The sequence below is a fragment of the Paroedura picta genome, chromosome 3 (genome assembly GCF_049243985.1).
Source record: "Paroedura picta isolate Pp20150507F chromosome 3, Ppicta_v3.0, whole genome shotgun sequence".
NCBI lineage: Eukaryota > Metazoa > Chordata > Lepidosauria > Squamata > Gekkonidae > Paroedura > Paroedura picta.
In genome coordinates, this window is record NC_135371.1 from 100,841,477 (window position 1) to 100,869,273 (window position 27,797).

Here is a 27,797-nt window from a genome sequence, read left to right on the forward strand (position 1 = left end):
ACAAACGGAGTGAACCAGATCCTGGAACAGTATCTCTGTTGCCTCATAAGCTATCATCAAGATGATTGGACATTGATGTTATCTTTGTTGAGTATGCTTATAATTGTCCCACATCAAAGTACTGGTCTATCCCCCTTTGAGGTTGTTTATGGCTATGCTCCTTGACCATTCCCCGATTTCCAACTGCCTCTGGCTGATCTGTCCAAGACACCTTGAGGGTAGAAGAGTGGCCAGTACAGGTTCATGAGTCATGGAGGGGAGGTGTCTGATTCCTTTGAAAAAGTTAAAGCAGATGAGAAGAGGTGAGCAGGTAAGGGCTATGCTCCAGAGACTGACTACAAAGTAGGAGATTTGCTGTTCATCTCCGTGAAGCACCTAAAAATTCGGCGCCCCACTAAGAAACTGAATTACTGTCATGTGGGGCCATTTAAAATCTTGGAAATGGTAAACAAGGTGGCGGCTAAGGTAGAATTGCCCTCCTCCTTCCGCAAAGTCCACCTTGTATTTCACATTAGTTGCCTAAAGCTGGCCCCAGCTCCAGATAGTGGTATCCCTCTGCTCCTCTGCTCCCCCCCCCCAGTGATGGTGTGGGCGGATACATATTATGAACTTTCTACCATGCTGGGTTCTAGGTACTCCTGGAGCTGCCTGCAATATTATGTGGCATGGAATGGTTTCCCTGACTCTACAAACAAATTGATAAGTCGCAGAGGATATTGCCACTTCCAAATTGATTGGTAGGTTTCATGCTATGTATCCTGATAAACCCACTTGAAGGGGGGAGGTTTCTCTTAAAGCTGGCAGAATGTCATGCTACTTGCTGTTTTCCCCGGGAGCTCGTCTTATAGTTTAAGTATAGTATAGGAGCGGACCAGCTCCTAGCGTTCCTAGAAGATACTTCGGCACTCGTTCCATACCAGTCAGGCTTCCGTCCTGGCCATGGGGTCGAGACAGTGTTGATCTCCTTGTTGGATGACCTCCGTCGCCAGCTTGACCGAGGCGGCCCTGCTGTGCTAGTTCTTTTAGATCTTTTGGCCGCGTTTGACGGGGTCAATCATGAACTGCTAGTGAGCCGCCTCACCGGTATGGGGATAAGGAGTACAAGCCTTGCACTGGATACGCTCCTTCCTCCAAAACCGGACACAGAGGGTGGCAGTGGGGGATGAGTTATTGGGCCTTTACTGGCTCCCTTCTGGGGTCCCACAGGGCTCGGTGCTCTCCCCCACATTATTTAACATCTTTATGCGCCCTTGGGCTCAACTGGTGTGGAGTTATGGGCTGGCTTGCCATCAGTATGCTGATGACACTCAGCTCTTTCTCCTCATGGATGGCCACCCGGACTCTCCCCCGGAACCATTCGCCAGATGTTTGGAAGCCGTAGCTGGATGGCTGGAGCAGAGTTGCCTGAAACTCAACCCCTCCAAGATGGAGGTTCTGTGGCTGGGCCATAGGGGGGCAGATCAGGAAATGCGTTTACCCACCCTGGTCAGGACGCAACGTTTGGTCGCGTCTCAGGGCAGGAATTTGGGGGTGACCATTGATGCCTCACTAACACTCGAGGCTCAGGTCAAACAGGTACCTGGCCAGGCATTCTTCCATCTTTGCCAGGCTCGGCTACTAGCGCCCTATTTGTCCACTGAACACCTGGCCACTGTAATCCATATGACAGTCACCTCCAGAATAGATTTCTGTAACTCGCTCTACACCGGCCTGCCTCTGGGCTTGATCCGGAAACTGCAACTGGTCCAAAATGCGGCTGCTAGGGTCCTCACAGCTACACCTTGGAGGACCCATATTCAGCCAGTGCTGAAATAACTGCACTGGTTACCAGTTATATTCCGGATTAGGTTCAAGGTTCTGGTTTTGAGCTTCAAGGCCACCCGCGGTCTGGGCCCAGCGTATATGAGGGACTGCCTTTCGCCCTATGCCCCCACAGGGCTTTACGCTCTGCGGGAGCTAACCTACTGGTTGTTCCCAGTCCCAAGGAGGCTCGCCTGGCCTCCATCAGGGCAGAGCGTTCTCGGTCCTGGCCCTTACCTGGTGGAATGAGCTCCCGGAAGAGCTCAGGGCCCTGCGGGAACTTTCAACATTCCGCAGGGCCTGCCAGGCTTTTGGTTGAGGCTGGGAAGCAATGAAGATTTGACACCCCCCTCACGAAGCGGCGGTTGCGTATGTCAGCAGGTCCCCTCCACTTCCCTTTTAGTGGGGGTAGAGATCAGGTTAGTTATTGAACCTTGCCACCACTCTTGGCCTGCTATAACTATGTTGTTAAGGATTAGTTGTGGGTTCATGTTTTCATGATATTGTTTTAATGGGATTGTTTTATGTAACAAGTTTCGAGCCTCCGGGGGGAGGCGGGATATAAATAAGATGATAATGATGATGATGATAATAAATTCACTATTCCTTCCATGCTTTGTTGTCTGACCCCTGTGCTCTGGTGCTGCACCAGGCATTCCTTTGAAGCTCCCCTGCTTATCTTTGTCCTTGGAAGCGTGAAGTTTCCCAGTTCCAGCTGGCCTAGCAGCTGGATTGATACTTGGGTACCCCAGACATTTAATCTCTGGTTTTCATGCCATGTTAGATCAAAAGGGCAGTCTATGGGAACTAGTTTTCCCATGTTTTATTAAGAAAGCTTCCACCAGTAGATATAAACCCTGTCCCCTTTGTTTCCTGTCTCCACCAATTTCTCTGCTATGTGTAACTCTTGAAGATATTCGCTTTGTTGTAATTCCCAATAAAGACTGTACTGCTTTTGGACTAAATGGAGTCATCGTGGTTCTGTCTTCAAGAGGGATTTTCCTGCAGGCTGATTTCCTAGGAACATGACACGTATGCCTTCCAACTCAATTAATTGGCCTGGGTTGCAAATTAAATTGTACAGTATTTGCTGGCGTATGACTACTTTTCCCCCCTGAAAAACATGCCTCCAAGTGGGGGGGTCGTCCTATACGCCGGGTGCACTTCAGTTGGGATAGACAAAGCTGCCCATAGTGGCCCATAGTACTGTAATGTAATGTAACAAACGCTATTTTGAGTTGAAATGTTGGGGGGTCGTCTTATACGCCCAGTCGTCTTATACACCGGCAAATATGGTAATTCTCATGAGCTCCAGCAGAAAGTGACACGATTGTACAAGCCTTAGGATGAGACCAGGAAAGTTTCTAATGTCTTCAGCAAGCCTTCCCTGCTGCTGATTTCTCCTTTCAAAAAGTTATTGCTGCTTGGGAAAGGCATGTAGGCAATTCAATATGGGCAAGGGCCAGCCTTTGGAAGGATTTTGAACTTTGCTAAATCTTGGGACTGGGATTTTCCAGCTGGGGAGGTTTAGCTCCCATAGTTTGCAAATTCCCAGTGTCACTAACCACAGAACATAATGTTGGTGTAATGAACTGCTGCTGTTTCATCCCTCCCTGATAGAAGAAAAAAACACGAGCTTGTGTGTAAGAAATGGGTGCTTCTACACATCACTTGTATTCAAACTGCATATCAAGCCATTTTTCTTGATACCACTGCAGACCTCTCCCCAAACAAAACAAGAAAAAGTCTGTTGTCACTCATGTCATCTACAAATAGCTTTCTGCAAAAACACCTCACCACAGGGAACAATAAAAAGCAGCTTTGACATGGCAGGTGTACTTACCCACCTTGAGTTAAATCCTTGAACTCACAAGAGAACTTTGGAGGACAAGATTTGCATTTGCAAATATCTTGACTTTTAGCACACATGCTTCAATCAGCAGCCTTGTCATTACTGGACGCATAGCACTAATTTTCCCAGCTGGATAATGAAACCTTTCACATGATTACTTGTGTTCACCAACAAGTGTTCCCTGAACAGAAACTAAAAGTGATTGGGAATGTAAACTCCTTTGACTATTATCTGCACATTTGAGGTTTACTAATCATTCCATTAATCATCTGTAATATGGAAATTACGTAGTAGATATTTAGAAATTTAGGCTTACCTTTAAAAATGCCTTCTTTTCCAAAGTATTCATTATGAAGGGGGGAATAGCTAAGAAGTAACAAAATAAAAGCCACATGGTTAAAACTCAGGAAATCATATCTTGTTTACAACAGTAGCTAATAATATTATCCCTTGATAGACTTGAGAAGGGGAACAAGCAGCGAGACTATGATGGACATCATTCCCAAAAATCTTCCTCTCCAGGAACAGAGCGATTCCCTGCCCCCACACAACATGTACTTCCCCCCTTCATTTGGCACCCAGTTGCTTTCAACACTGTTCTGGAGCATATTTAGTATGCTTCACAATTAATTTACTGTGGCAGCAGTTTTTATCAGCCATTGTCTATTTAATCAAGTACACCAAATATTGTGTTCAGCTAGTGGAAAGATTTTTACTTAAAGGTCCAACACCAAAAACCTACCTAAAAGCTCATGAAAGTTTATGTGACAATAAACTAGGCTTAAGGTATTACTAGACTCTATTATTTGGGTTGCAATTGACTATCACACAACTCCCATTCTTCATTTACCTTTAATATGCAATTCCTTAGATAAACCTCTTCCATTATCATATAGTACACAAAGTTCAGTATACATGAAAGGTACATCAAATCAACAATGGCAGGTAACTGCAGCAAAAAATTTTATAGTCATGGAAAAGGAACAAAGAACTCTGAGTTTAGAATTGTCAGAAAATTATTTTGTAGTTAGTGGAAACAATAGTCAAGAGGGTTCTGTAATGGGGAGCCTTGGGTGATAATTTTGCAGTATGATTAAACAATTAATCGCATTAAACCAAGACATTTTAAATAAAACAATTAGTCTCACATGGTCAGTCTATCCAATACAAACAGAGGCCAAACTGTACTCTGCACCCTGTGGCAGCTCATTCTTTTCCATGCCTACAACACTAGCAATGAGTACAGCTATTTGCATACCTGGTACAGTGGCAGCCTGACAAGCACAAAAAGTTATGCGAGTTGCTCTGTAGATAGTATATGCAGAGCCAAAGATTATATTGTGACTAGTCAAGCATTATGCTTAATAGAAGCAGAACTAACCCATGCCGGGAGCAGCCATAAGAATCCTGGAGACAACCACTTGCAGAATGGCTTGTTGAGCAGCCTTGGTTGATTCACCTAATCGGTTTCCATTTTCATCTGTAATGGGAATACCATGCTTTAATTCCCTGTCAGAATTTTAAAAAGAGAGAGGAGATCAGCTGAATAACTATTTTATTTTTTATTCCTATAATTGCTTATGTGCAAATCTATTACTATTTTGAGTGTTTTAATTATAGCCCTACTCTATATTTACTAAATTCATATTCACATTATTTGGGCTGGGCTACTTTAGGATTAATCTTTGCAGAAGGTACTGGTAGAGGCATCTGGACACCCCTTTCATATTTTTGGAAAATACCAGTGCACAAGACCTGTTGGAAGGCAAGAAGGGATTTATTTTGACAAGAGGCTGTAGCCTGCATTTTTCTACATTTGTTCTGTGCCTATGCTCTGGAAAATAATATGGACATTATGTTGAACGTCTCACCCCTGTATCACAATGGCATAATCCTAAGAACATAAAAAAGCCACACTGGATCAGACCAAAGGTCCCATCAAGTTCAGCATTCTGTTCACACAGAGGCTGACCAACTCCCTCTAGGAAGCCCTTGAGTAGAATACCTGCAATGGCATCCTCCTGCCCATGTTCCCCAGCAAGAGACATAAAGCATACTGCCTGTGATACTGGAAGGAGCAGATAGCCATTATTTAAAGTCTACCAAGCTGGTGCACCAATCAATCATCTGAAGGAATTTCCTTGTAAGCATCCTTGTAAGATGTTACTACATGTTAATTTGAAGGCTTTCCTATATTTTGGCAGATTTAAGATTTTTAAACAGTTTACAGATTCCTTTACTGGAAAGTTTAGCTTTCAAGTTATATGTGAATAAGGTCTGTGTACCACAGCACAGACATTCTGGCAAACTATCATAGACTGACTAATGCCTGGGCCTTCTTTACTTTGTGAGACAATAAAAATGAGCAAAGTAAATAAATAAAAATCCAGCAATGTTAGTTTCTTGGATTATAACTTAATTTCATTTACTTGTATGTGTATCTTCTAGTAATAAATAGGCATAAAGTATGGTTCTCTATGGCAAATAGGCAGCCAGATATTTAAGACTTACAATAGGTGCTATAATTAACATAATCTCACCTCAGGACTCATAACTGCCACTGTTGCTGAGGAAATAAGTCTGTATCCTCTCTATGTCTGGATCACAACTATCAAGTCAAACAGGTGTCCCATAAAGTAGCTGAGGCTCCACTTTGGCCCTTTATCCATGAGTAACTGCTCAAAATGACTGTTCTGCCTTATCTTATGCATGATGTGTTTAGAAGAATGACACAATACTTCAATAGATGTTTTTCGATTTATTTAAAGGCAATTTCATTTAAATGGGGTGACTCCATTTGGATAAGGGTTCAGATACTGAGTCCGACAGCAACTCTATCTCCCTCTGCTGTTTTCCAGACAGAAATCCCCCCCCCCATCCCCAAGGTGCTATTAGTCAGGGAAAATAGTATGAGGAGCTTCCTGTTCTCAGCCACAAAACAGACAAATGGTAGTATGTTAGTGGCAGGGTAGAAAAAGAACATTGTCTAATTGGAGTCCACCTCTCAAATTACTCATATCTACTGCATGAATGCTAGTCCTGAGCTGCTGCCAACCTTCCAAAATAGATAAGGCTAAGCGTACAAATGCTACCAATGACCAAGGAGTTCTGTAATAGGCCACATGCTGTTCTTTACCTTTGCCTCATTAATGGGATATTTATGCAATTAGCAGCCGCTACAGCAGCAAAAGGAACAAAACGGCCTATGAGTGGAGAGACATGCTGTGAAACAAGGAAAAGAAAGTTAACAGGTACAACTTTGGGAATTTTTAGATGCTTGTCTTAATCTTTGAAAGGGCTCATTTACATTTCTGTTTCATCCCATGACATTCTGAAGCATTTGCACATGAACATTAGGAAATTTGTGTACATGCAGTATGAATCTTTGATAATACAGACAAGACTCAGAGATTTTTAGTTAATTATCTGTATATGCACTAGAAAACTTTGTAAAAAATTCTGTCTTAAAAAATAGGAAAAGCATACAAATACCTTTGTTAGAGCATTAAGTCCTAGAGCAGTGGCAACAGCACCTGTAGTGGCAGAAACATAGGCTGTTCCCAGCTGGCTAAAATAAAAAATGGAAATGTTTGCATACGCACAGCAGCAATGTACATTAAATATCCAATATTTTCAGATCTTATAATCACAGTTTGCACAGTATTGAAAAACACTTGTTTTTTGGCTGAGCTACCCACTAACACAAGTATCCAAATCCAAGACTTCCACTAGTCAAAAATGTCACTGGTGGTCTTGAGTTCTCTAAATCAGGGATTCAAGAACTAACACATAGCATTTGCATCCTGACTAAGCTACATCTGAGATGACCCAATAAAGGAATTGGTCTGAGTGATCCAGCAGAAGTGGACTTTCCTGCAATCTCCCTTTCCACAATATTTCTGATGATTCTCCAACAGTGAGGAGCAGATTCCAGGGATACTAATACAGGGCTAAATAGACCAATAATCTGACAGTTGAATTTATTCATACAGCTGAGTGTTCACTGAATAAATCTGTAGCGTGTGTCTGGTTTTCATCACTAATCTGGAGCACTTCAGTTGCTGACTGAGTTACATAGTGATTCAGCTGTCATGACTATGGAGGTTCATTTATGATTGCTGTATGGACAAACTGGCCTTCGATCAGGGGATTGATTTCAAAATAACTTATTTCTACAACAAAGACAAACATTGCATTATATTGACCATTGGTTACTCACCGCAAAGGGTCTTTCTCTTACAAAGTCAGGAGTACATTCTGGTTGGTGTTTCCCACCTCTCTTTGAGGGAGGCAGGACTTAATTTGAATTTCCTGTCTCCCGGTGGGAAGCGCCCTCCTTCAGTTTGAATAATCCAAGAGAATAAGGTAGAATTTGAACAACTATTGAATATGTAATACCACCAGCAAGGAAGGCTCAACAACGGGAAAGAAACTAAGTGAATATTAATAGCGACCCTCATAACTGATAAAGGGGCCCAATAAAATCGAACTTATTTACCCCCCCCTCCTTTTTTCTTTGTTAAGAAAGATACTGGATTAGGGAGGAACAAGACCTCAGAGGAGTATACTTCTTGGCGAATAACCAATGGTTATTCTTCCCGAGGTCAGGGTAGGACTCTCAAGAGCAGTCCCTATTTAGGATGGGATAACAGTACCAGAATCCGTAACATGTTGTAAGACTTTATGTCCAAAGGAGGCATCATCTGCTGCTGCAAAATGTAGCCTATAATGCCTGATGAAGGTCGAGGGTAACAACCATAGTGGCCCTACAGATCTCCTCAATGTAGGCACGTTTGTCCTGAAAGGCATGCAGGAGTTATTGCAATGGTTGAGCATGAAACTGACCCCATTGGATTGCCTCCAAATTGGAAATCAAAAAGCCCCCAACACTTGCCGGATGCATTAGGGAGGAATGTTTTGCCATTATCATAGATTGAGTTTGTTGTATCTTTTTTTTTTTTATTTTGGCTTACAGGAAGCAAAAGGAAAGTTGGATAGTACCCAAAATGTTTGATCCATTGAGTCAGAGTTAGGGAACTCTTTGATGTGTTTACAAGAAATCCAATGGATTCCAATATGTGGATGGTCCTCTGAGTAAAACTGTTGGACTGGTGTAGAGAGGAAGCCCATACGAGCTAGGGACCAAGCCCTATGAAGATAGGTTGAGGGACTTGGGAATGTTCAGCCTGGAGAAAAGGAGGTTGAGAGGGGACATGATAGCCCTCTAAGTATTTGAAAGGTTGTCACTTGGAGGAGGGCAGGATGCTGTTTCTGTTGGCTGCAGAGGAGAGGACATGCAGTAATGGGTTTAAACTTCAAGTACAACGATATAGGCTAGATATCAGGAAAAAAAATTTCACAGTCAGAGTAGTTCAGCAGTGGAATAGACTGCCTAAGGAGGTGGTGAGCTCCCCCTCACTGGCAGTCTTCAAGCAAAGGTTGGATACACACTTTTCGTGGATGCTTTAGGATGGTTAGGGCTGATCCTGCATTGAGCAGGGGGTTGGACTAGATGGCCTGTATGGCCCCTTCCAACTCTATGATTCTATGATTCTAGTCATCTAGGTAAGGATAAATGTGTATACCCTCCTTGCAGAGGAATACCAAAACATTCACCCAGTAACATTGAGAACACTTGCAGGATCGTGGATAGTCCAAAGGGTAGGATCCAAATTTGAAAGTATTGTTGATCTACAATGATGTCTCTGTGGAGGGGTAAATTAAGATATGGACATAAGCCTCCTAAAGATGTAGGGAGGTCAGATGTTCTCCCTGTTGGATGGTTTCTGCAATGGAACATAGAGTTTCCATACAGAAATGCTTTAGGGAAATGAACCAGTTTAGAAACTGGAGGTCCAAAATGGCCCTCCAGTCTCTGTTTCTTTTGTGGACATGTTTCCTGAAATGTTCTAAATAACTCCCCACTGGGAATTCCAGTAAGTCAGCTGTCCCCAACCCCCGGTCCGGGGACTGGTACCGGGCCGTGGCTCCTCCTTGTCTTCCTCCTCGGCTGCTACCTCGGGGGCTCCCCTTCAGCATGGAACTGCGCAGCTGCTGCTGGCAGTGCCCCTCAGTATTGGGTGGCAGGAAAGCAAGCAGAGCAGGGGCTCAGGCGGCAGCAATGTCCCTCGGCAAAAGACTACCCCCCCCCCGGGCCCCAGGAAAATTGTCAAGTGTTGACCGGTCCCCGGTGATAAAAAGGTTGGGGACCACTGCAGTAAGTCGTGCCTTAGGAGACTTGTTGCCTTCATCAGCTCTGTTTGTCCCTGGCGGGACCTCTGAGATCTGTTGTAAAAACCTCCCCTGTGGAATCCTTGTCTGTATTGCCCCCAGGAACACTTTTTTCATTCTGACCGGAAGCTTGGGATAGACTGTTGTGATCAGAAGGTGGAGAGAAATGACTTGCCATCTCTGCATATATGCCGAGGGAGGGCCTTGTCCTTAGTTTCTATGAGGACCCTGTCTAGTGCATTACCAAACTATTTCGTTCTCTGGAAGGTGTAGGCTGGAAGTGTATGGTGACAATACTGGATGCCATGGCCCTAGCCATGAAAACAATAGAGTCTAAGGATGTGTCTGCTCTGTAAGCAGAAGGCTTGAGTAACCTGTTGGTGCCTTGTATTATTCTGGCCTCAGGATCAGGAATTAGAGTTACCAGCTTCCTACACCAGGCTAGGGCACCCCTTTACAGCAGAGCAGCAGTGTTAGAGGATCTGATGACCACTGCCATCACCTCATGGGCCTTATGCAGGGCTGTGAATGACTTATGATGTCTCTTATATACGACTTCCCCATCCTCAAAGACCAGTCCAGAGGATTTTAAAGCAGCAACTTGCAACATTGTTTCAATATACTCTGGGATCATATACATTTTCTTCAAGATGCCTTGGAACCTGAATAGGTTCAACCATCTCTTCATCTGAAATAAATTTTCCTTCTTCCCTCTTTAAATCTAGACCTGTATTCCTAGTCTGACCTGGCCATCTGCTTCTGCTGTATGAGTATGAAAAGTCTCCATCCTCTGAGTTGGTTGGGGTTGGAACCCTGTATGTAGTGAGTATATTCAGGGGACACAGGTTGGTGATCTCTGTTCTAACTGAATTGGAAACTTCCACCTTTACAGTGTTTTGCAGGTAGGTAAACTATTCAGGAGGTAAAATAAATTGACCTGGGCCAGAAACTGAGTTACCAGTCTCCTTTGTCTGTTTGTCAGGAATGCTGGAAGACTTGTGGGCAGATCTGGAGGTGCTAGCAGCAGAGACCATTGCTTTTGTGGTTGACTTAGTCAGCTTGGGGCTGCCACATGGATTTTCTTTCTTTTTCTTTTTGCTGTGTGTGTGGGGGTCTGCATCTTCACCCAATCCACTTCCCTTACAATGGGAGCCACAGCTGCCAAGTCCGGAGTTTCCATGGGCGCTACTGGCCCTTTGAGGGCAACTGGCATCCTCCTTCCCTCATCCAAGGAAATCTGTTAATAGTGGGCTTGCCAGTCATTCCATTCCAGTAACGAGGCATCTTAAAATGGTACCCACAGTAGAAAAGATGGGAACTATGGTGTGACTACTTGCTGCTGACAGAAAAAACAAAGTATGGCAGTGATCTCCCATTCTAGCTCTCAGAACTTTCACTCTTACAATTAAGAAGAGAGGGATTAGAGGGGAGATAGAAGGATGAGAATTGAAAAAGAAAGTAATAGAAATTAGAGTAGAAGGTAGAGAGAAGCCTAGACTCACTGAACTCCCTCATGAGGCAGGAGGAAGACTGAAGGAGGGCAATTCTCATTGAAAGACAGGAAATTCAAATTAAGTCCTGCCTCCCTCGAAGAGAGATGGTAAACAACCACCAGGATGTCCTCCTGACCTCAGGGATAATAGTTTTTCTCTTTAATGTTATATATTTGAAATAGCATTATGTTCCTCTTTTTTGTCAGTGTTGCAAGAATGGTATACTACTGAGGGCCAGCATGGAGAACAAGCTTGATTCCCTCCTCATTCCCCCACATGACCATGAGCCAATCACAATTCTTGTAGAATTCTCCCAGTCCCACTGACTTCACAAAGTGCCTTTGTGTGGAGAGGAAGGGAAGGCAATTGTAAGCTGCTTTGAGATTCCTTAGGATAGAGGAATCTCTTCTGATATATTTATTGTGCAAAACAGAACCTGTCGTTTTACTGAGTCTTATTGTAAACCTCTATGAGCCGGTTGTGTTCTGAGAGTGGCGGTCAATTCAATACATAATAATAATAATTTAAAAACTGAAAACACAAAGAAAGGCATTACACGTTAGCTTCTGGAGCTACTTGTACCAGCCGTCTTGTACCAAAAAAAAAAACTGGCCTCAAGAACCCTTTCACTCTACACATCTAATTTTTAAAATGCCTACAGCAATGTCAAAACCCTTAAAAAGTTTTGGCTTCCACAGGAACAGTGTTGTCTAGATTCACAAACTGACAGATATATCACTTGGGAGAAGACAGGTGCAGTTTATTATAATTATATTTATGTCTTGTCTCTTCTTCATGGAACCTAAAATGAAGGATATAGGGTTCTCAGTGGTGTCTCATATAGCATTGAGTACCTGCAGACCTGCAGCAACCTTAATGAAGAACTAAGCACCATATGCTATCAGACTATGCCCTCAGCCCTGATCTAGATCTAACACAGCAACTGGAAGAATGAAGCGGCTACGAAGATTCTCTTCTATGTAGTCATGACCCTCCACTCTAAATGTAGCCTTGGGATGTGAAGTAGCACTGAATGGCCCTACAGTGATCAATTGTATTGAGACTTATCTGTCTACAGCAGTGGTTCTCAACTTTCCTAATACCGCGAACATTTAATACGGTTCCTCATGTTGTGGTGACCCCCAACCATAAGATTATGCAAATGTTCTTTCAAAGAAATAAACCAAAACTGACCAGTGGCATGAAGATCCATTGTTCAGGATGGGATATAAACTGTTTTTTCCCCCAGCGTTTCTCAGTTCAGTTCTGCCTCTTGTTCCATCATGCTCTTTTCCGCTGCTCCAGACAGATGAATGCTCTATCTCGAGCTATCTCGGCCAAGCTGCTCACCCTGCTGCGACCCCTGTGAAAGGGTTGTTCAACCCCCAAAGGGGTCCCGACCCCCAGGTTGAGAACCACTGGTCTACAGGTATATCTGTCCTCAGTCTAACAAACAGCTCCTATGTTTTCTCCCTGTCATCTATGTGCATTACCTTTATTTCATCCAGCTCAATATTTTTCAGTCTTGAGCAGCTCTTGATCCACATGAGTCGGGCTTCCATCCTGGCCACAGGGTAGAGATAGTGCTGGTCGCCCTGTTGGATGTTCTCCGCCACCAACTGGATTGAGGGGGGTTGGCTGTGTTGGTTCTGTTAGACCTGTCGGCTGCCTTTGATATGGTTGACCATGAACTGCTGGTCCACCGGGATGGGGATACAGGGCACAGCTCTTAGCTGGATATGCTCCTTTCTCCATAACCAGACCAGAGGGTTGCCGTGGGGGAGGAGTTGTTGTGCTCCTACCAACTCCCATGTGGGGTCCCTCAGGGTGTGATCCTCTCCCCCACACTAGTTAACATCTTTATGCACCCTCTGGTCCAGCCCAGTCATCATTCTGCAGGGCCTGCAAAATTGAGCTCTTCCGCCAGGTCTGATTGGGGCCAGGGTCAGTGAGGAATATTGATGGGCTCCTCTGGTGTTAAACAGCATTATTGTGATCTGACCTCTTTCCTTCCATCCAATGGTAGGGATGGGGGTGGGGGAGTTGGAGGTATTTCACCATGTGTCTGTTACTGTGATTTTGTGGTGGGTTTTAATGGGATTTTTAATTGGATGTTTGTAACCCACCAAGAGCTGGCCTCAAGAGTGGCGGGAAATAAATTAAATTATATCTTAATAATAATAATAATAATAATAATAATAATAATAATAATAATAATAATAATAATAATAATAATAATAATATCCTTATGGTATTCTTTATCAGAAATGGCCAAGGCTATAAATACCAATCATATGTGCCAGTTTGAAGTGTTGTGATTTCCACCCACCACAATCTACAGTGAACAGCTAGAACTCATTAACAGCCTAATTAGTTGTTTAACCTACTGAACTAAATGTGATTATCAGCATGCAAAGATATTTTTAGTTTGCACTTTTAGTACCAGACAGAAGTAACTTGGCAGTCATGCATCATGTGTCCTAGTGAGATTATGTATGAGAAGTGATTTAAGGACTTGAAATGTTCTACATATATGGATATATATACAACAAAGTATTATTTATATTAATATTTATATTAAATTCTGTTTCCCATTATATTTTACCTTGTGCTTACATGTCATCATGTCAAGAAATTCTAAGAAAGACCAAATTGCAAATTTAATAAAAATCTAAACTTGGCATTCTGTCACTATTACAATTGTTGAAAGGCATTCATGAAAAGGAGTATTTATGCTGCTCACAGCAAGCACTCCCAAAAGAACCGAGCCTTTTCAAACTTGTGACTGCCTGGCCCCTGATCAAAATCTAGAGCATCATGCTGATTCCACAGCCAGTTAAAATTCTCATCCATTCTTCACTTTCTGGGGAAGATTCTGTGGGCCAGTGTTCATTCTACCAGCATAATGGAACACCCTAGATCTTATCAAGACTATGCTATTGATGTGAGACTCAAAAAGTTAGAACATATTTCAATGTATAGCCACTCTGTTTGCAAAACATTTAATAATTTATTTGACTGCTCATATCTATTATTGAACTCTATCTAAACCAAAGAAAATTACTGAACACACATATCAGAGTTAACTTTCATTAATTTACCTGACAGTTATTGGAGCATCTCCACTCCTATTGGTATAGTTTACAATGGCATTGAATGACTGGTTAATCCATTGCCAGAAGATCACAGCTGGAGTCGTTCTTAAAACAAGAAAGTTAGATTAATTTTTTTCCCATGTTACAACCAAATTTCAGTGCTTGGTAAGAAAAAGTATTCTATGCTATATGAGCTAGTTGGAAGAACTTGGGGAAGGGCAGAATAAAAATCTGATAATAAAAATAAAGAATAAAGGTTAGTGGATTAAGAGACATATGTAGATACATATACAATAATCAGTAGATGATAATATAATAATGAGTGAAAAAGTTCAAAATGGAAACATAGGCACTGTACCATCAAACAAACTTGTTTTAAAATATCGAATAAGACACCCTATCATTCACAAATGATAATTTTCCAGCACAAGAAAATACAAATTAAAAAGCGAAGTGTTAGAGTTTTAATAGTGAGTAAGCTATCATCATTTTAGATTAATCTCAGGTACTAAAATGTTGGAATTCTTGCACTGATTTCTCTAATATTCTCATTATTACTTGACACACTTATTTGCTTTGGTTTTCCTTCCTTCCTTCAAGGGAAAAATTAATCCCTATAATTTTATGCACAGAATTATATAAAATATGATAGACAGGCTAAGGGAGATTTAATGCTTTACTTTCAGCATGCCACATAATCATATACATAAAGCCGCCCCCTCCCACAACTGAAGAATCTGACCAACCCTCTAAGGCAGTGGTCCCCAACCTTTTTATCACCGGGGACCACTCACCGGAGACCACTCAACGCATTTTACTGAGGCCCGGTGGGGGGGGGGTAGTTTACTCCTCTACTCTCAACCACTGCCCTAATGCTCTCTGATCGCTATGGTAATGTTTAAACATCCCTTCAAAATATGATACAGACATGCCACAACAATGAACATAAGGAACATTTTATTTTCATGGAAATTTTAACTCATGACAATGACAAATCAATGGGAACCCTGAGCTTGTTTCTCTGCAACGAGGTAGTCCCATCTGGGAGTGATGGGAGACAATGACACCTGAAGTGTGTTGTAAAGGGCCGGGGGGGGGGGGGGGGAGGAAGGTGTCCTTCGGGGCCCACCTCCAATTAGTCGAAGCACCACATGTGGTCCATAGCCCACAGGTTGGGGATCGCTACTGTAAGGGAAGATAGGCGTGCTATGATTGCATCCTGTTCTGGCCTGGGCAACTTCCCAAATGAGTAAAGAAGCTCCTCCTCTATTGAGTAATCTGACCAACCCAAAGCTGTGTCAATGTTCCTGTTCCTGATTGTTATATTTGTTATATTTGTTGCAACATTCTAAGTAATTACCCCATGATGTTATATGTAAACCGCCCAGAGCCATATGGAAGGACGGTATAAAAATCTAAATAAATAAATACATAAATAATAAACATACTGAAGGTTTAAAAGAGTCCTGTTGGTAGAATCTCCCCTCCCCCAGGGCCAATTGCTGCTCTTGCTCTGGATTCCGCAACCCGCCTCCTCCCTTCAAGTCTGCTGTAAAGGAAGCCTCTAACATCAACTGGCTGAGGTGAGGGATGTGTTTCTGAGAGCAACACAGGGGAGTCTGTGAGCATAGGTGTGCTTTCCTTTTGTGGGGGGAAAGCTTTCCCCTTCTGACTAACGCTGTCTGACAGGGAGGCCCCTTTTCACTTAAAATACTGCTGTGGATGGCCTCGCTGCTCAAGGGCAGCTGCAGCCAAGCCATGCATGTCTCTTCTGCCTGTAGAGCTGATCTTTATAGCGTGAAGATGAGCTGTAATTCCAGGAGATCTCCAGGCCCCACTTGGAGGTTGGCTACCCCTGGGTTGGAAATATTCCTGGAGGTTTGGAGATGGGGCAACAAAATGGGACAAAGCCTCAGGGTCCCCCCTCTAAAGCAGTATTTTTTTTTCCTGCAGAGCTGATCTTTATAGTCTAGAAATAAACAGCAATAGTAGAGACAATGGTAGAGGCTTGCAGGCTGAAGGGGGTTGAGTGGCACAGGGGTTGTGGGCTTTGGCCAGCCCTTACCAGCACCAGTTTTTTACTTTTTCACAAACAGACAAACCGACAAGGGTCCTGCGAGTCTGGAAAATGCAGGAAGATATAAATAAGGAATATTTAGACCCTGTAACTGTAAATGGTGAACAAGCAACTGGCTAGAGAGACTTTCTCAAGCCTGGTCTAATAAATTAAAATCAGTATTTGCCACAAGGGGCCTACAAAACAAAAGACATAAGTGACCCAGAATTTCACGTGAAGGTAGCGTGGGAGTTCTCATACAAACAGTTTAGAGAAAAGTAGAGTGAGACTTTAGGGGAACTAGGTTTTTCAGTTTTGGCTTTGCGGACAACAACAGGAACTTCAGTTGCTAACAGTAGGCCTTAGGCTTCAGAACGGCGGACATCACCAGCCAAGCAACAGACTGTGCTAGCTGAGCCCAGTGAAAGAGAGGTTTGGAAGTGGGGCTTCAAAAGGGTACAATGCCTCAGAGTCCATTGTCCAAAGCAGTAATTTCTACCTGGGGAGCTGAGCTTTATAGTCTGGAGATGAGCAGTAATTCCAGGAGATCTCCAGGTCCCACCTGGAGGTTGGCTACCCTTGGGTTGGAAATATTCCTTGAGATTTGAAAGTGGGGCCTCAAAAGGACCTAATGCCTCTGCAGCCACCCGACCAGCCACCTAGCACCCCCTGGCCTATTTCAAGTCAAGAAATATGTGGTAGAGAAGTGGTAAGGTTGTCAGATTGGTGTAGGTTCATGTTGTTGAATTCCTCACTTCCTAGGTATGCTTGAACCTGGTTTGGGTCAGGACTGTTGTGCACTGAGAGACCTTATCTTACAGTGTGAGACACAAAATCTACACCAAACTATGAGCTAGTGCCCATTGCATTACAGCACACAATGAACTTTATATTAGTGTATTTATAAAACTAAAAATTCCCAAGATGAACTTCTTCATGGCGATGAAGTAAGGTAGGATTTATTTGAGAGGTGGTTAGGAGACAAAAATCTCACATTACTTATGAGTCTATGATAAATTTATAATCAACATAGCTGATAAATATGCAGAAAAGAATTGCAAAATGTCAAGTGTTTGATATATAAAACATTAAAATTAATATTTCTTTGACTACTGTGCCAAAACAATTTATAGTATCAATTCCCGTTTAATTTTAATGGGACATAATTAGTTTTTAGGATAGCAGTGAAAAATCTATGCTTAGATTTTATTGCTTACCTATAAAAGGTCATCATGCAGCCAGTGATAGTCATGTTCATAGGCACCTGAGCAGACATTCGGCCAATCAAAACCATCTTTTCACCAGTATCTGGATGGAAGGCTGAATCATAGATATATTTTGCCCTCCATAATTTATCTTCTGTCAGTCCAGGGGGCACAATACCTTGCCTTGGGATAAAAAGAAGTATATACAAATATTAATAAATAAAAAGTATTCATAAAATATACCAGTATTAATGCACTGTGGTACCTAAGTTGCATGTGTTTTCTCCATATGATTGTGTAACTATGGAAAAAGTCTCTAGAGCATCATGTACCAATTGGAAAGAACCAATCACATTCCTGAAAACTCCTGTGCGGAGTACCACAAGGAGCAGTTCTCTCCCCAATCCTATTTAATATCTTGATGGCCCTCCTGCCCAGCTGGTTTGGACTGAGATGTCACCAAACTGATGATGACACCAAGCTCTTCCTCATGATGGATGGCCACCCTGATGCATCCCCAGACTCACTGGCCAGATGTCTGGAAGCATTGTCAGGCTGGCTCAAGTGGAGCCATCTGAAACAGAATCCAGAAAAATGGAGGGGGGGAGGAAATTAATGCAAGGTTTATTTGTTTCTATGCAGATCCTGGCCAATAAAGGGTTAATGCCAGGCAGAGACTGAACTGTCAGGACAAGAAGAGGCAGGGCAAGGGGGGAAAAGGAGGGGGATATGGGGGTCAGTCTGAAAGGATACTGAGGCGTGTGAGTCTAGTGAGAGACACTCAAGCAGGAAAAGCCTGAGCCAAAAATCTGAATTCAGAGAACGGTCATGTTCTAAGGGGCAAGCTGAAAAGGAGTTTTGGGAGAAGTCCAAACTCTGGTGTCCAGTGGGGGAAGAGTCTTGAGGAAAGAAGTCTTCCCAACCCAAGTTCTAGAGAGCTGAGTGGCTGAATTCAGGGATGCTCTGAGGGAGTGTGGAATTTAAGAAGTGGGGAAATTTGGGCTAAGAAAAGAGAGTTGTGTCAGTGAGAGGACTACTCTCTAGCCTTGAGGGAAACTGGATTCATTTGAGGGGACTGCTTCAAGGCTGTGAAACTTCCCAGAGGAAGAAAGTACAACTCTATCTCTGTAACAAAGCCTGCTTCACAATAATCTATTGAAACTTCATTTACTAAGAATAACTGCCTAGTTAATAAAGTTCCATTTCTTATTGTTAAAATTACAAAGTGGTGTGTGTTAGTTCCCTGCCTCTTCCATCATACTTGGGTTAACTGTCAGACTTGTGGCATTTAATGATTTGGATTAGGGATTAGAGGGGATCCTTATTAAATTTGCAGATGATACTAAACTGGGAGGGGTAGCAAACACAACTGAAGACAGCAGCAGAATACAGGATGATCTTGATAGGCTCGAGAAGTGGGCTAAACTGAATAAAATGCAGTTCAATAGGGACAAATGTAAAGTTCTGCATTCAGGTAGGAAAAACCAAATACACCAATATAAAATGGTGGTGGGGGGGAGACTTTTCTTGGCAGTAGCATGTGTGAAAAGGATCTAAGTATCTTAGTAAACCATACATTGAACATGAATCAGCAATGTGACTCAGTGGCTAAAAAGGCAAATGGGATTTTGGGATGTATCAAACGGAGTATCGTGTCCAGATCAAGGGAGGTGATGTTACCGCTTTACTCTGCTCTGGTTCTGCCTCACTGGGAGTGCTGTGTTCAGTTTTGGGCACACCAGTTGAAGAGGGATGTTGACAAATTGGAACGTGTCCAGAGGAGGGCAACAAAGATGGTGAGGGGTTTGGAGACCAAGACATATGAAGAAAAGTTGGGGGAGCTTGGTCTGTTTAGCTTAGAGAGGAAACGATTGAGAGGGGATCTGATAACCATCTTCAAGTATTTAAAAGGGTGCAATATGGAGGATGGAGCAGAAATGTTCTCTCTTGCCCCAGAGGGACAGACTAGAATGAATGTGGTGAAATTAATTCAAAAGAAATTCCATCTAAACATCCAGAAGAAGTTCCTGACAGAGCGATTTCTCGGTGGAACAGGCTTCCTCGGGAGGAGGTGGGTTCTCCATCTTTGGAAATTTTTAAACAGAGGCTAGATAGCCATCTCACAGAGAGGCTGATTCTGTGAAGGCAAAAGGGTGGCAGATTACAGTAGATGGGCGATTGGGATGTGAGTGTCCTGCATAGTGCAGGGGGTTGGACTAGGTGACCCATGAGGTCCCTTCCAACTCTATTATTCTATTAATCTATGATTCTAATCCTTCAAAGATGGAAATCCTGTGGTTTGGTAGGAAAGGCCCAGGCAAGGAAGCACAACTGCCCTACCTGGATGGGATAGCACCTACTGGTTACACTCTGCTAAGAACCTGGGTGTGATCTCTGACACCTCCCTCTCCATGAAGGTCACACGCTACTAACACCAACCTGGCCCCAGAACAATTAGCCACAGTGATCCAGGTGATAGTCACCTCTAGGTTGGATTTCTGCAACTCACTCTATGTGGGCCTACCCTTATCCCTCATCAGGAAACTACAACTTGTCTAGAATGCAACAGCCAAGGTATTCACGGAAACAACTTGGAGGGCCCACACTCCAACAGCTGCACTGGTTACCAGTTGAATACTGAATCAGGCTTAAGGTTCTGGAAATCACCTTCAAGGCCATACGCAGTCTGTGCTCTGAGTACCTGAGGGACTCCCTGACTACCTATGCTACCAAAAGTGCTGGTGATCCCTGGCCCCCGGGAGGTTTGTCTGGCCTCAAGCAAGGCCAGGGCTTTTTCTGTTCCCCCCTCTCTCTCTTTTTAAATCAGTGTATAGTTATAGGGCCAAAGTTCACACTGTTCTACAAGAAATGTTCAATGTTAAGTATCTAATTTAAACCTGGAAATATGGTGTTGAATATCTGTCAGGAAGGCTCTTCGATGGTGTTAAAAACCTAATTTTCTATGCAATCACTGCAACAAGGTTACATCTATAGCCAACAGAAAATTAGCTGAAGAATCTCAAGAACTGTGGAATTCTTATGTGAGAAAATTTATAAATTTTGGGCTAAGGTCAAGACATCATCTTGGAGAAAGAGTGGGCTTTTCCTTTTTTCCTTTTAAAAAAATAAATACTGGGTTAAAGTATAAAAATGATCTGAATCAAAGAACTAAGGAGCTGGAAATGTCATAATAAATTGGGTTTTTCCTTTTTTCATTTCTTTTTTTTTATAAATACTGGGTTAAAGTTCATATTGTTTTATAAGAAACATTTAATGTTAAGAACATAAAATATGTTATTGTGAACAAGTGCAGGAGCCAGTTGATTTCCTAGCTTAAGGATAGGCCATGGTTCAAGTTTAAGGATAATTTTTGTAATACCCAAGGTTGATTGTAAGTGTTGGAAATGTTTGTAAAAGTGGGCTTTTTTTGTTGTTGCCTTGTTTTTATATTTACAGGCAACAGAAATATTTGGAATATCTGGCAAAACAAAATTTCAAGCAAATGGGGACTTTGGGGGGGTATATTATGTCTTTGTTCTTTTCTGTATCTACATACAAATAAAAATTAAAAAATTAGGAATAAAAAAGGCAAAACGATTTGACACAGATGAGCCCCTCAGGTCAGAAGGTCTCCAATATGCTACTGGGGATGAGCAGACGGCTGGTACAAGTAGCTCCAGAATGAATGAAGCGACTGGGCCAAAGCCGAAAGGGCGCTCAGTTGTGGAGGTAACTGGAGGCGAAAAGACAGTCCGATGCTGTAAAGATTTTTATTCCATAGGAACCTGGAATGTCAGATCCATGAATCAAGGCAAGCTGGATGTCGTTAAAGAGATGACAAGACCGAACATCGACATTTTAGGAATCAGTGAACTAAAATGGATAGAAATGGGTGAATTTAATTCAGATGACCATCAGGTATACTACTGTGGACAAGAATCTCGCAGAAGAAATGGAGTAGCCTTCATAATTAATAAGCGAGTAGGAAAAGCAGTCTTGGGATACAGTCCCCAAAATGACAGAATGATCTCAGTTTGAATCCAAGGCAAACCATTCAACATCACAGTAATCCAGATCTATGCCCCAACCACTGCTGCTGAAGAGGATGAAGTTGACCAGTTCTATGAAGCCCTACAACATCTTCTAGAAGCAACGCCAAAAAATGATGTGCTTATCATCACGAGGGATTGGAATGCTAAAGTAGGAAGCAAAAAGATAACTGGGATAACAGGCAAGTTTGGCCTTGGAGTACAAAATGAAGCAGGGCACAGGCTGGTAGAATTTTGTCAAGAGAATACAATGGTCATAGCAAACACTCTTTTCCAACACCCCAAGAGACGACTCTACACATGGACATCACCAGGCGGTCAACACAGAAATCAGATTGACTATGTGCTCTGCAGCCAAAGATGCAGAAGTACTATACAGTCAGTAAAAACAAGACCAGGAGCTGATTGTGGTTCAGATCATCAGCTTCTTGTTGCAAAATTTAGGCTTAAATTGAAGAAAGTAGGGAAAAGCACTAGGCCACTCAGGTATGAACTAAATCATATCCCCGATGAATATACAGTAGAGGTGACAAATAGATTTAAGGAATTAGATCTGATAGACAGAGTGCCTGAAGAACTATGGACGGAGGTTCGCAACATTGTACAAGAGGTAGCAACTAAAACCATCCCAAAGAAAAAGAAATGCAAGAAATCAAAATGGCTGTCTGAGGAAGCTTTACAAATAGCTAAGGAGAGAAGAGTAGTGAAAGGCAAGGGAGAAAGAGAAAGATACACCCAATTGAATGCAGAATTCCAAAGGAAAGCTAGAAAAGAATGCCTTCTTAAATGAACAGTGCAAACAAACAGAAGAAAACAATAGAATGGGGAGGACCAGAGATCTTTTCAAGAAAATTGGAGATATGAAGATAACGTTTCATGCAAAGATGGGCATGATAAGGGACCAAAATGGTAGGGACCTCACAGAAGCAGAAGAGATTTTTAAAAGGTGGCAAAATTATACAGAAGAACTATAGAAGAGTGAGCTTAACATCCCTGATAACCACGATGGGGTAGTTACTGACCTAGAGCCAGACATCCTGGAATGTGAAGTCAAATGGGCAACAATAAAGTCTGAGCAACAATAAAGCTAGTGGTGGTGACAGCATTCCAGTAGAACTATTCAAAATCTTAAAAGAAGATACAGTAAAACTGCTACACTCAATATGCCAGCAAATTTGGAAAACTCAACAACGGCCACAGGATTGGACAAGGTCAGTTTACATTCCAATCCCAAAGAAGGGCAAAGCCAAAGAATGTTCTAATTACCGCACCATTGCACTTATTTCTCATGCTAGCAAAGATATGCTCAAAATTTTACAAGCTAGGCTCCAGCAATATGTGGACCGAGAACTTCCAGAAGTACAGGCAGGATTTCGAAGAGGCAGAGGAACTAGAGATCAAATTGCCAACATATGCTGGATCATGGAGAAAGCTAGGGAGTTCCAGAAGAACATCTACTTCTGCTTCATTGACTATGCTAAAGCCTTTGATTGTGTGGAGCACAACAAATTGTGGCAAGTTCTTAAAGAGATGGGAATACCACAGCATCTTATTTGTCTCTTGAGAAACTTGTATGCAGGTCAAGAAGCAACAGTGTGAACTGAACATGGAATCACTGATTGGTTAAAAATTGAGAAAGGAGTTCGGCAAGGTTGTATACTGTCACCTTGCCTATTTAACTTGTATGCGGAGCACATCATGAGAAAGGCGGGATTAGAGGAGTTACAAATAGGGATCAAGATTGCAGGGAGAAATATCAACAACCTCAGATATGCAGATGATACCACTCTAATGTCAGAAAGTGAAGAGGAACTAAAGAGCCTGTTAATGCGGGTAAAGGAGGAGAGTGCAAAAGTTGGCTTGAAACTCAACATCAAGAAAACAAAGATCATGGCACCCAGCCCTCTCAATAGATGGGGCAAATAGATGGGGAAGAAATTGAGATAGTGACAGGTTTTATTTTCCTGGGCTCCAAGATCACTGCAGAGGTGGACTGCAGCAAAGAAATTAAAAGACGCTTGCTCCTGGGGAGGAAAGCTATGGCAAATCTAGATAGCATCCTAAAAAGCAGAGACATCACCCTGCCAACAAAAATGCGTTTAGTCAAGGCTATGGTATTCCCAGTTGCAATGTATGTCTGCGAAAGCTGGGCCATAAGGAAGGCCGAGCGTCACAAAATTGAGGCTTTTGAACTCTGGTGCTGGAGAAGACTCTTGCGAGTCCCTTGGACTGCAAGGCGAACAAACCGGTCAGTCCTAGAGGAGATCAGCCCGGACTGCTCCTTAGAAGGCCAGATCCTGAAGATGAAACTCAAATACTTTGGCCACCTCATGAGAAGGAAGGACTCCTTGGAGAAGAGCCTAATGCTGGGAGCGATCGAGGGCAAAAGAAGAAGGGGACGACAGAGAATGATGTGGCTGGGTGGAGTCACTGAAGCAGTAGGTGCAAACTTAAATGGACTCCGGGGAATGGTAGAGGACAGGAAGGCCTGGAGAATCATTGTCCATGGGGTCGCGATGGGTCGGACACAACTTCGCACCTAACAACAATTTTATAATATTAAATGTTAAAAGTTAAATATTCTATTGTCATAGATTCTACATGGAGATATTATACATTTTCAGTGACGTTTCCTTATATTGCACCATGAATTTTAGTGTAAATCATCTTGAGCCACAAGGGAAGGCAGTATATAAATGTAATATAAAGAAATAAATAAAATGGAAAACCAGTTGCTTATACAAAGACCTCTACAGTAATTTCTATAATTGTAAATACCTTTCTCAAGCTCCCATAAATGGCTACTTAACTGGAAACCCAAGCAAAAAACTTTTCCTTGAAGCCTGGATACCACTTTTTCTATGGTTACTTTATTGTTAGCTTTATTAATGTACACTGTGAGAGTTAATACCCGGCTTGAACCCTTGAGATAGGACAACCGTCAAAATCAGATTCATACCTGTAATCGTGCACAATTTTTCTTGCATTTTCTAATTGTTCATTGGACAGCAAAATATTCCTGGGATCTGTTACAGTGAAGAAATGGCTGGCTCGTCCAATAAATGTGCTTTGAACCCAACGAGGTTCTTTGATATTGATGTCTAATGGTAAGTCTGCTGACATCTTCTCCGAGAACACTAAATATAAAATAGAGACACAGAAGTAGATTTCAGTTACAGATTTCTTCATGGCACCAATTTCTGTATTCTCATAAGAACTTGGCAGGAAAGAACTTAGCACAAAAGCACTTGTGAGGCCCACAAGATAGCAGTCCTGAAAGAATATTGTTGTTTCTATATCTCCCTTTGGGCTTCTGTCAGCAATGCACAAGTTGACCAGGAATAAATTTCCATGTACATCAATAGCTATTCATGTACTGATCACAAAATATTTACTGGATATCATTTAGGTAACATCTATTGGAAATAGTGCTGAATAGCAGGAAAAATGTTACATATATGGTTTAATAGTGTCATTCATAAAGCAAACTTAACATAAGCAGATAACAAAAGTTTGCATACAAACTAAGAAAATGAAATTTTGATTGATCACAGGCTGCTTTATTGCATTACTTTAATTAATAATCTGTCATGGATGAAGAAGTTAGAGGAACTTTACTGAGATTATCATTAAATTCCCACTAAATTCACAGTATTTCTGCATACGCAGATAGCAAGAACTTGATGTATTCTCATTTTTTGAAGGACTGTCTATTTCCATATGTCCTTGTGCACTAATTAGCCATCAGGCAAACATCTATTGGCTATCCTACCATTTAGGGGAGTATGTCTAGAATCAACCAGAGCTTGAGCCTTTCCCACTGTGGCTCTGACTCCATGGAATGGGCTTCCTGAAGAGGTGAACCCTCTTCCAACAAAGATCTTCAGGAGATGCTGAAGAATCTGCCTGTTTGCCATGGCTTTTGAGGGAGCCTGGTCTGGTGAGCATCTTTTAGGCCCATTATGCACGGCCGCCGAAACGGCGATTTCGGGTCACATGGAAAACACGGAGGGGGAAGACGCGACGCATACCGGTTATGTACGGGGCGGGGTGCGACGGCGGCAAAACCCAGAGTAACCGATTATGCACGCGGCGATCCGGGCGCCGCTTCTGGTTGCGCCCCGGTCACCCGGAAGCTGCGCTTTCTTCCGCGTTTCACTGACGCGGCTTTTTCGGCGGCATGCACCGAAGCTGCGGCCGGTTGCGGCCGGCTCCATGCATTATCGGTGATTTTAGTCGCCGCCATTCCACCCCGAATGTGCGCTAAAACCCCCGTGCATAATGGGTCTTAAGGAGGGAAGGGGAGAAATTTGGAGTTTGTTACTTAGAGTGATTTAGAGAGACCTCCAATGCATGAAGCATATTTGCTGAATATTTTATTTGGGTAGTCTGGATTATGTATGGAAGGACCCTAGGCATACAAAAATAGCTACTTTATGGTGTGCGCATTATCGTTTTATGACATTTTAGTGTCAAATTGTCAAAACCTTGTGGTGTTTACCATGTTTTATGAGATTTTATTTTGATTCCTTGCCTATATGATGGATACCCTGGCGGGGGGGGGGGGGAGAGGTCAGGACTCCCAGACACAGCAACCTTCTTACCTGGGGTTCCTCGCTAGCACTGGGAGACTCTCAGGTTCTGACTCTGGTGAGCCCAGCACTGGACATGGAGGCCCAACCCACAGTGAGCCCTTTCTGTGCACCCTGGGCAGTGGCAGAGAGTGGGAATAGAGGCTGGAATGCAAGAGTGGGGGTGAGAGCAGGTCATGCTGGCCTCTCCACCACCCATGGGAGTGGTGCAACATCCAAAGACCCTGCATCTGGGGATGCTGGGGCTGGGAGCCCATGAGCCAGCAGAAACCATGGGACCACTGCCACATGGAGTGACGGGACCTGAGATGGCCCCCAAGTCTGGGAGAGCACCGAGGCATGGTTGGCTCCCCTGGCAGTGGACGGCTGACAGGCAGGATGCTGAGAGAAGGGTGGGGTTGATATGCTTTCAGGAGGCGGAAACTGAAACCATGTGACACACTGAGAGCAGCAGGACATAAACTGCAACATAAATAAATAAATACCTTGGGCCAGTCAGTTCTTTCGTAGCTCTCTCAGCCCCAGGGTGTCTGTTGTGAGAAGAGGAAAGGAAGGTGATTGTAAGTTGCTTTGAGTCTCCTTCAGGTAGTGAAAAGCAGGGTATAAAACCACATCGTCTTCTTCCTGAAGTCATAAGGAGAAAGTTGAGGCAGCTGAATTGGCAGGAGGATTATACGCTCAGGCTAGCTGCAGCTGATGCAGCTCCAGAACAAAGACAGCAGGAAGCCAAGAGAAGGGGGCTAGTGATCGCTTTTTACTTTTCAATACTGAAACAGGAGAGAAAAATAGAAGTGCCTAATAAAACATGCTAAACGGTGGTTAAACGAGACCCAGACGTGTTCTGGAAGTTCTGTTAAACAATTTGTGGTTTTACTAGCCAGAGTTCAAAAGGTCACTCTTCGGGGTCTTTCTGCATGAATTTTTGGAAAACTGGAGAAACTACATAAAAATGGAATCAGCCTAGAACCTGCTGCTTGAAGGAACAAGCAAAAATAGGAGGAGGATGAAACAGGAGTGGTTAGGAATTCTAACCTGCTTAGTACAGCCGAGCAAGGTATCTCACAAGGAAGTTCCAGACAGAAAAGCCTGAAGATCTGGGTGTCTGAGGGAGAACTCTACAGCTACAAGATTAGATTCTGCTTCCAGCCTCCCCACAGAAGAGCCCTGGAGGAATACTACTCAGTTGACATGCAACACCTGCACAATGTAAAAGCAGAAGGATTAAGCTGTGTTCCCTCCACAGGGTTTTCATTTTAAATTAAGTGTGAGGACTGGGCTTTTTACACCTTGGCCTTGAGGAGGAAATAACATAAGCAGAATCAATTTACTGTGACAATCCTGCAAAATTCTTTACTGATAAAATTAATATTTGATGCATCTTGGGCAACATAACTATTACAAAAAATCGAACTCCAGAGCTGTAA

The 27,797-nt window shown here is 42.9% G+C and overlaps 1 protein-coding gene across 9 annotated transcripts in view; it reads right to left on the reverse strand.

Annotated features, from left to right (window-relative positions):
* SFXN1 (sideroflexin 1) overlaps window positions 1-27,797 on the reverse strand; it is a 63,581-nt gene that overhangs the window by 22,681 nt on the left and 13,103 nt on the right. For 6 of the 9 annotated variants that reach the window (XR_013229287.1, XM_077327014.1, XM_077327013.1 and 3 more), the window contains 7 exons: window positions 24,741-24,918; window positions 17,745-17,915; window positions 14,478-14,576; window positions 7,145-7,220; window positions 6,789-6,874; window positions 5,034-5,161; window positions 3,969-4,018 (listed from right to left, as the gene is read on the reverse strand). Coding sequence is in view for 8 of the 9 variants with exons in the window: in XM_077327014.1 (XP_077183129.1) it covers window positions 3,969-4,018; window positions 5,034-5,161; window positions 6,789-6,874; window positions 7,145-7,220; window positions 14,478-14,576; window positions 17,745-17,915; window positions 24,741-24,904 (774 nt within the window). In the remaining variant the exon portion in view is untranslated. Of the gene's footprint in view, window positions 1-3,968; window positions 4,019-5,033; window positions 5,162-6,788; window positions 6,875-7,144; window positions 7,221-14,477; window positions 14,577-17,744; window positions 17,916-24,740; window positions 24,919-26,858; window positions 26,904-27,405; window positions 27,508-27,797 lie in introns of those variants that run through there. The other 3 variants (XM_077327008.1, XM_077327009.1, XM_077327011.1) reach the window with 2 other exon arrangements.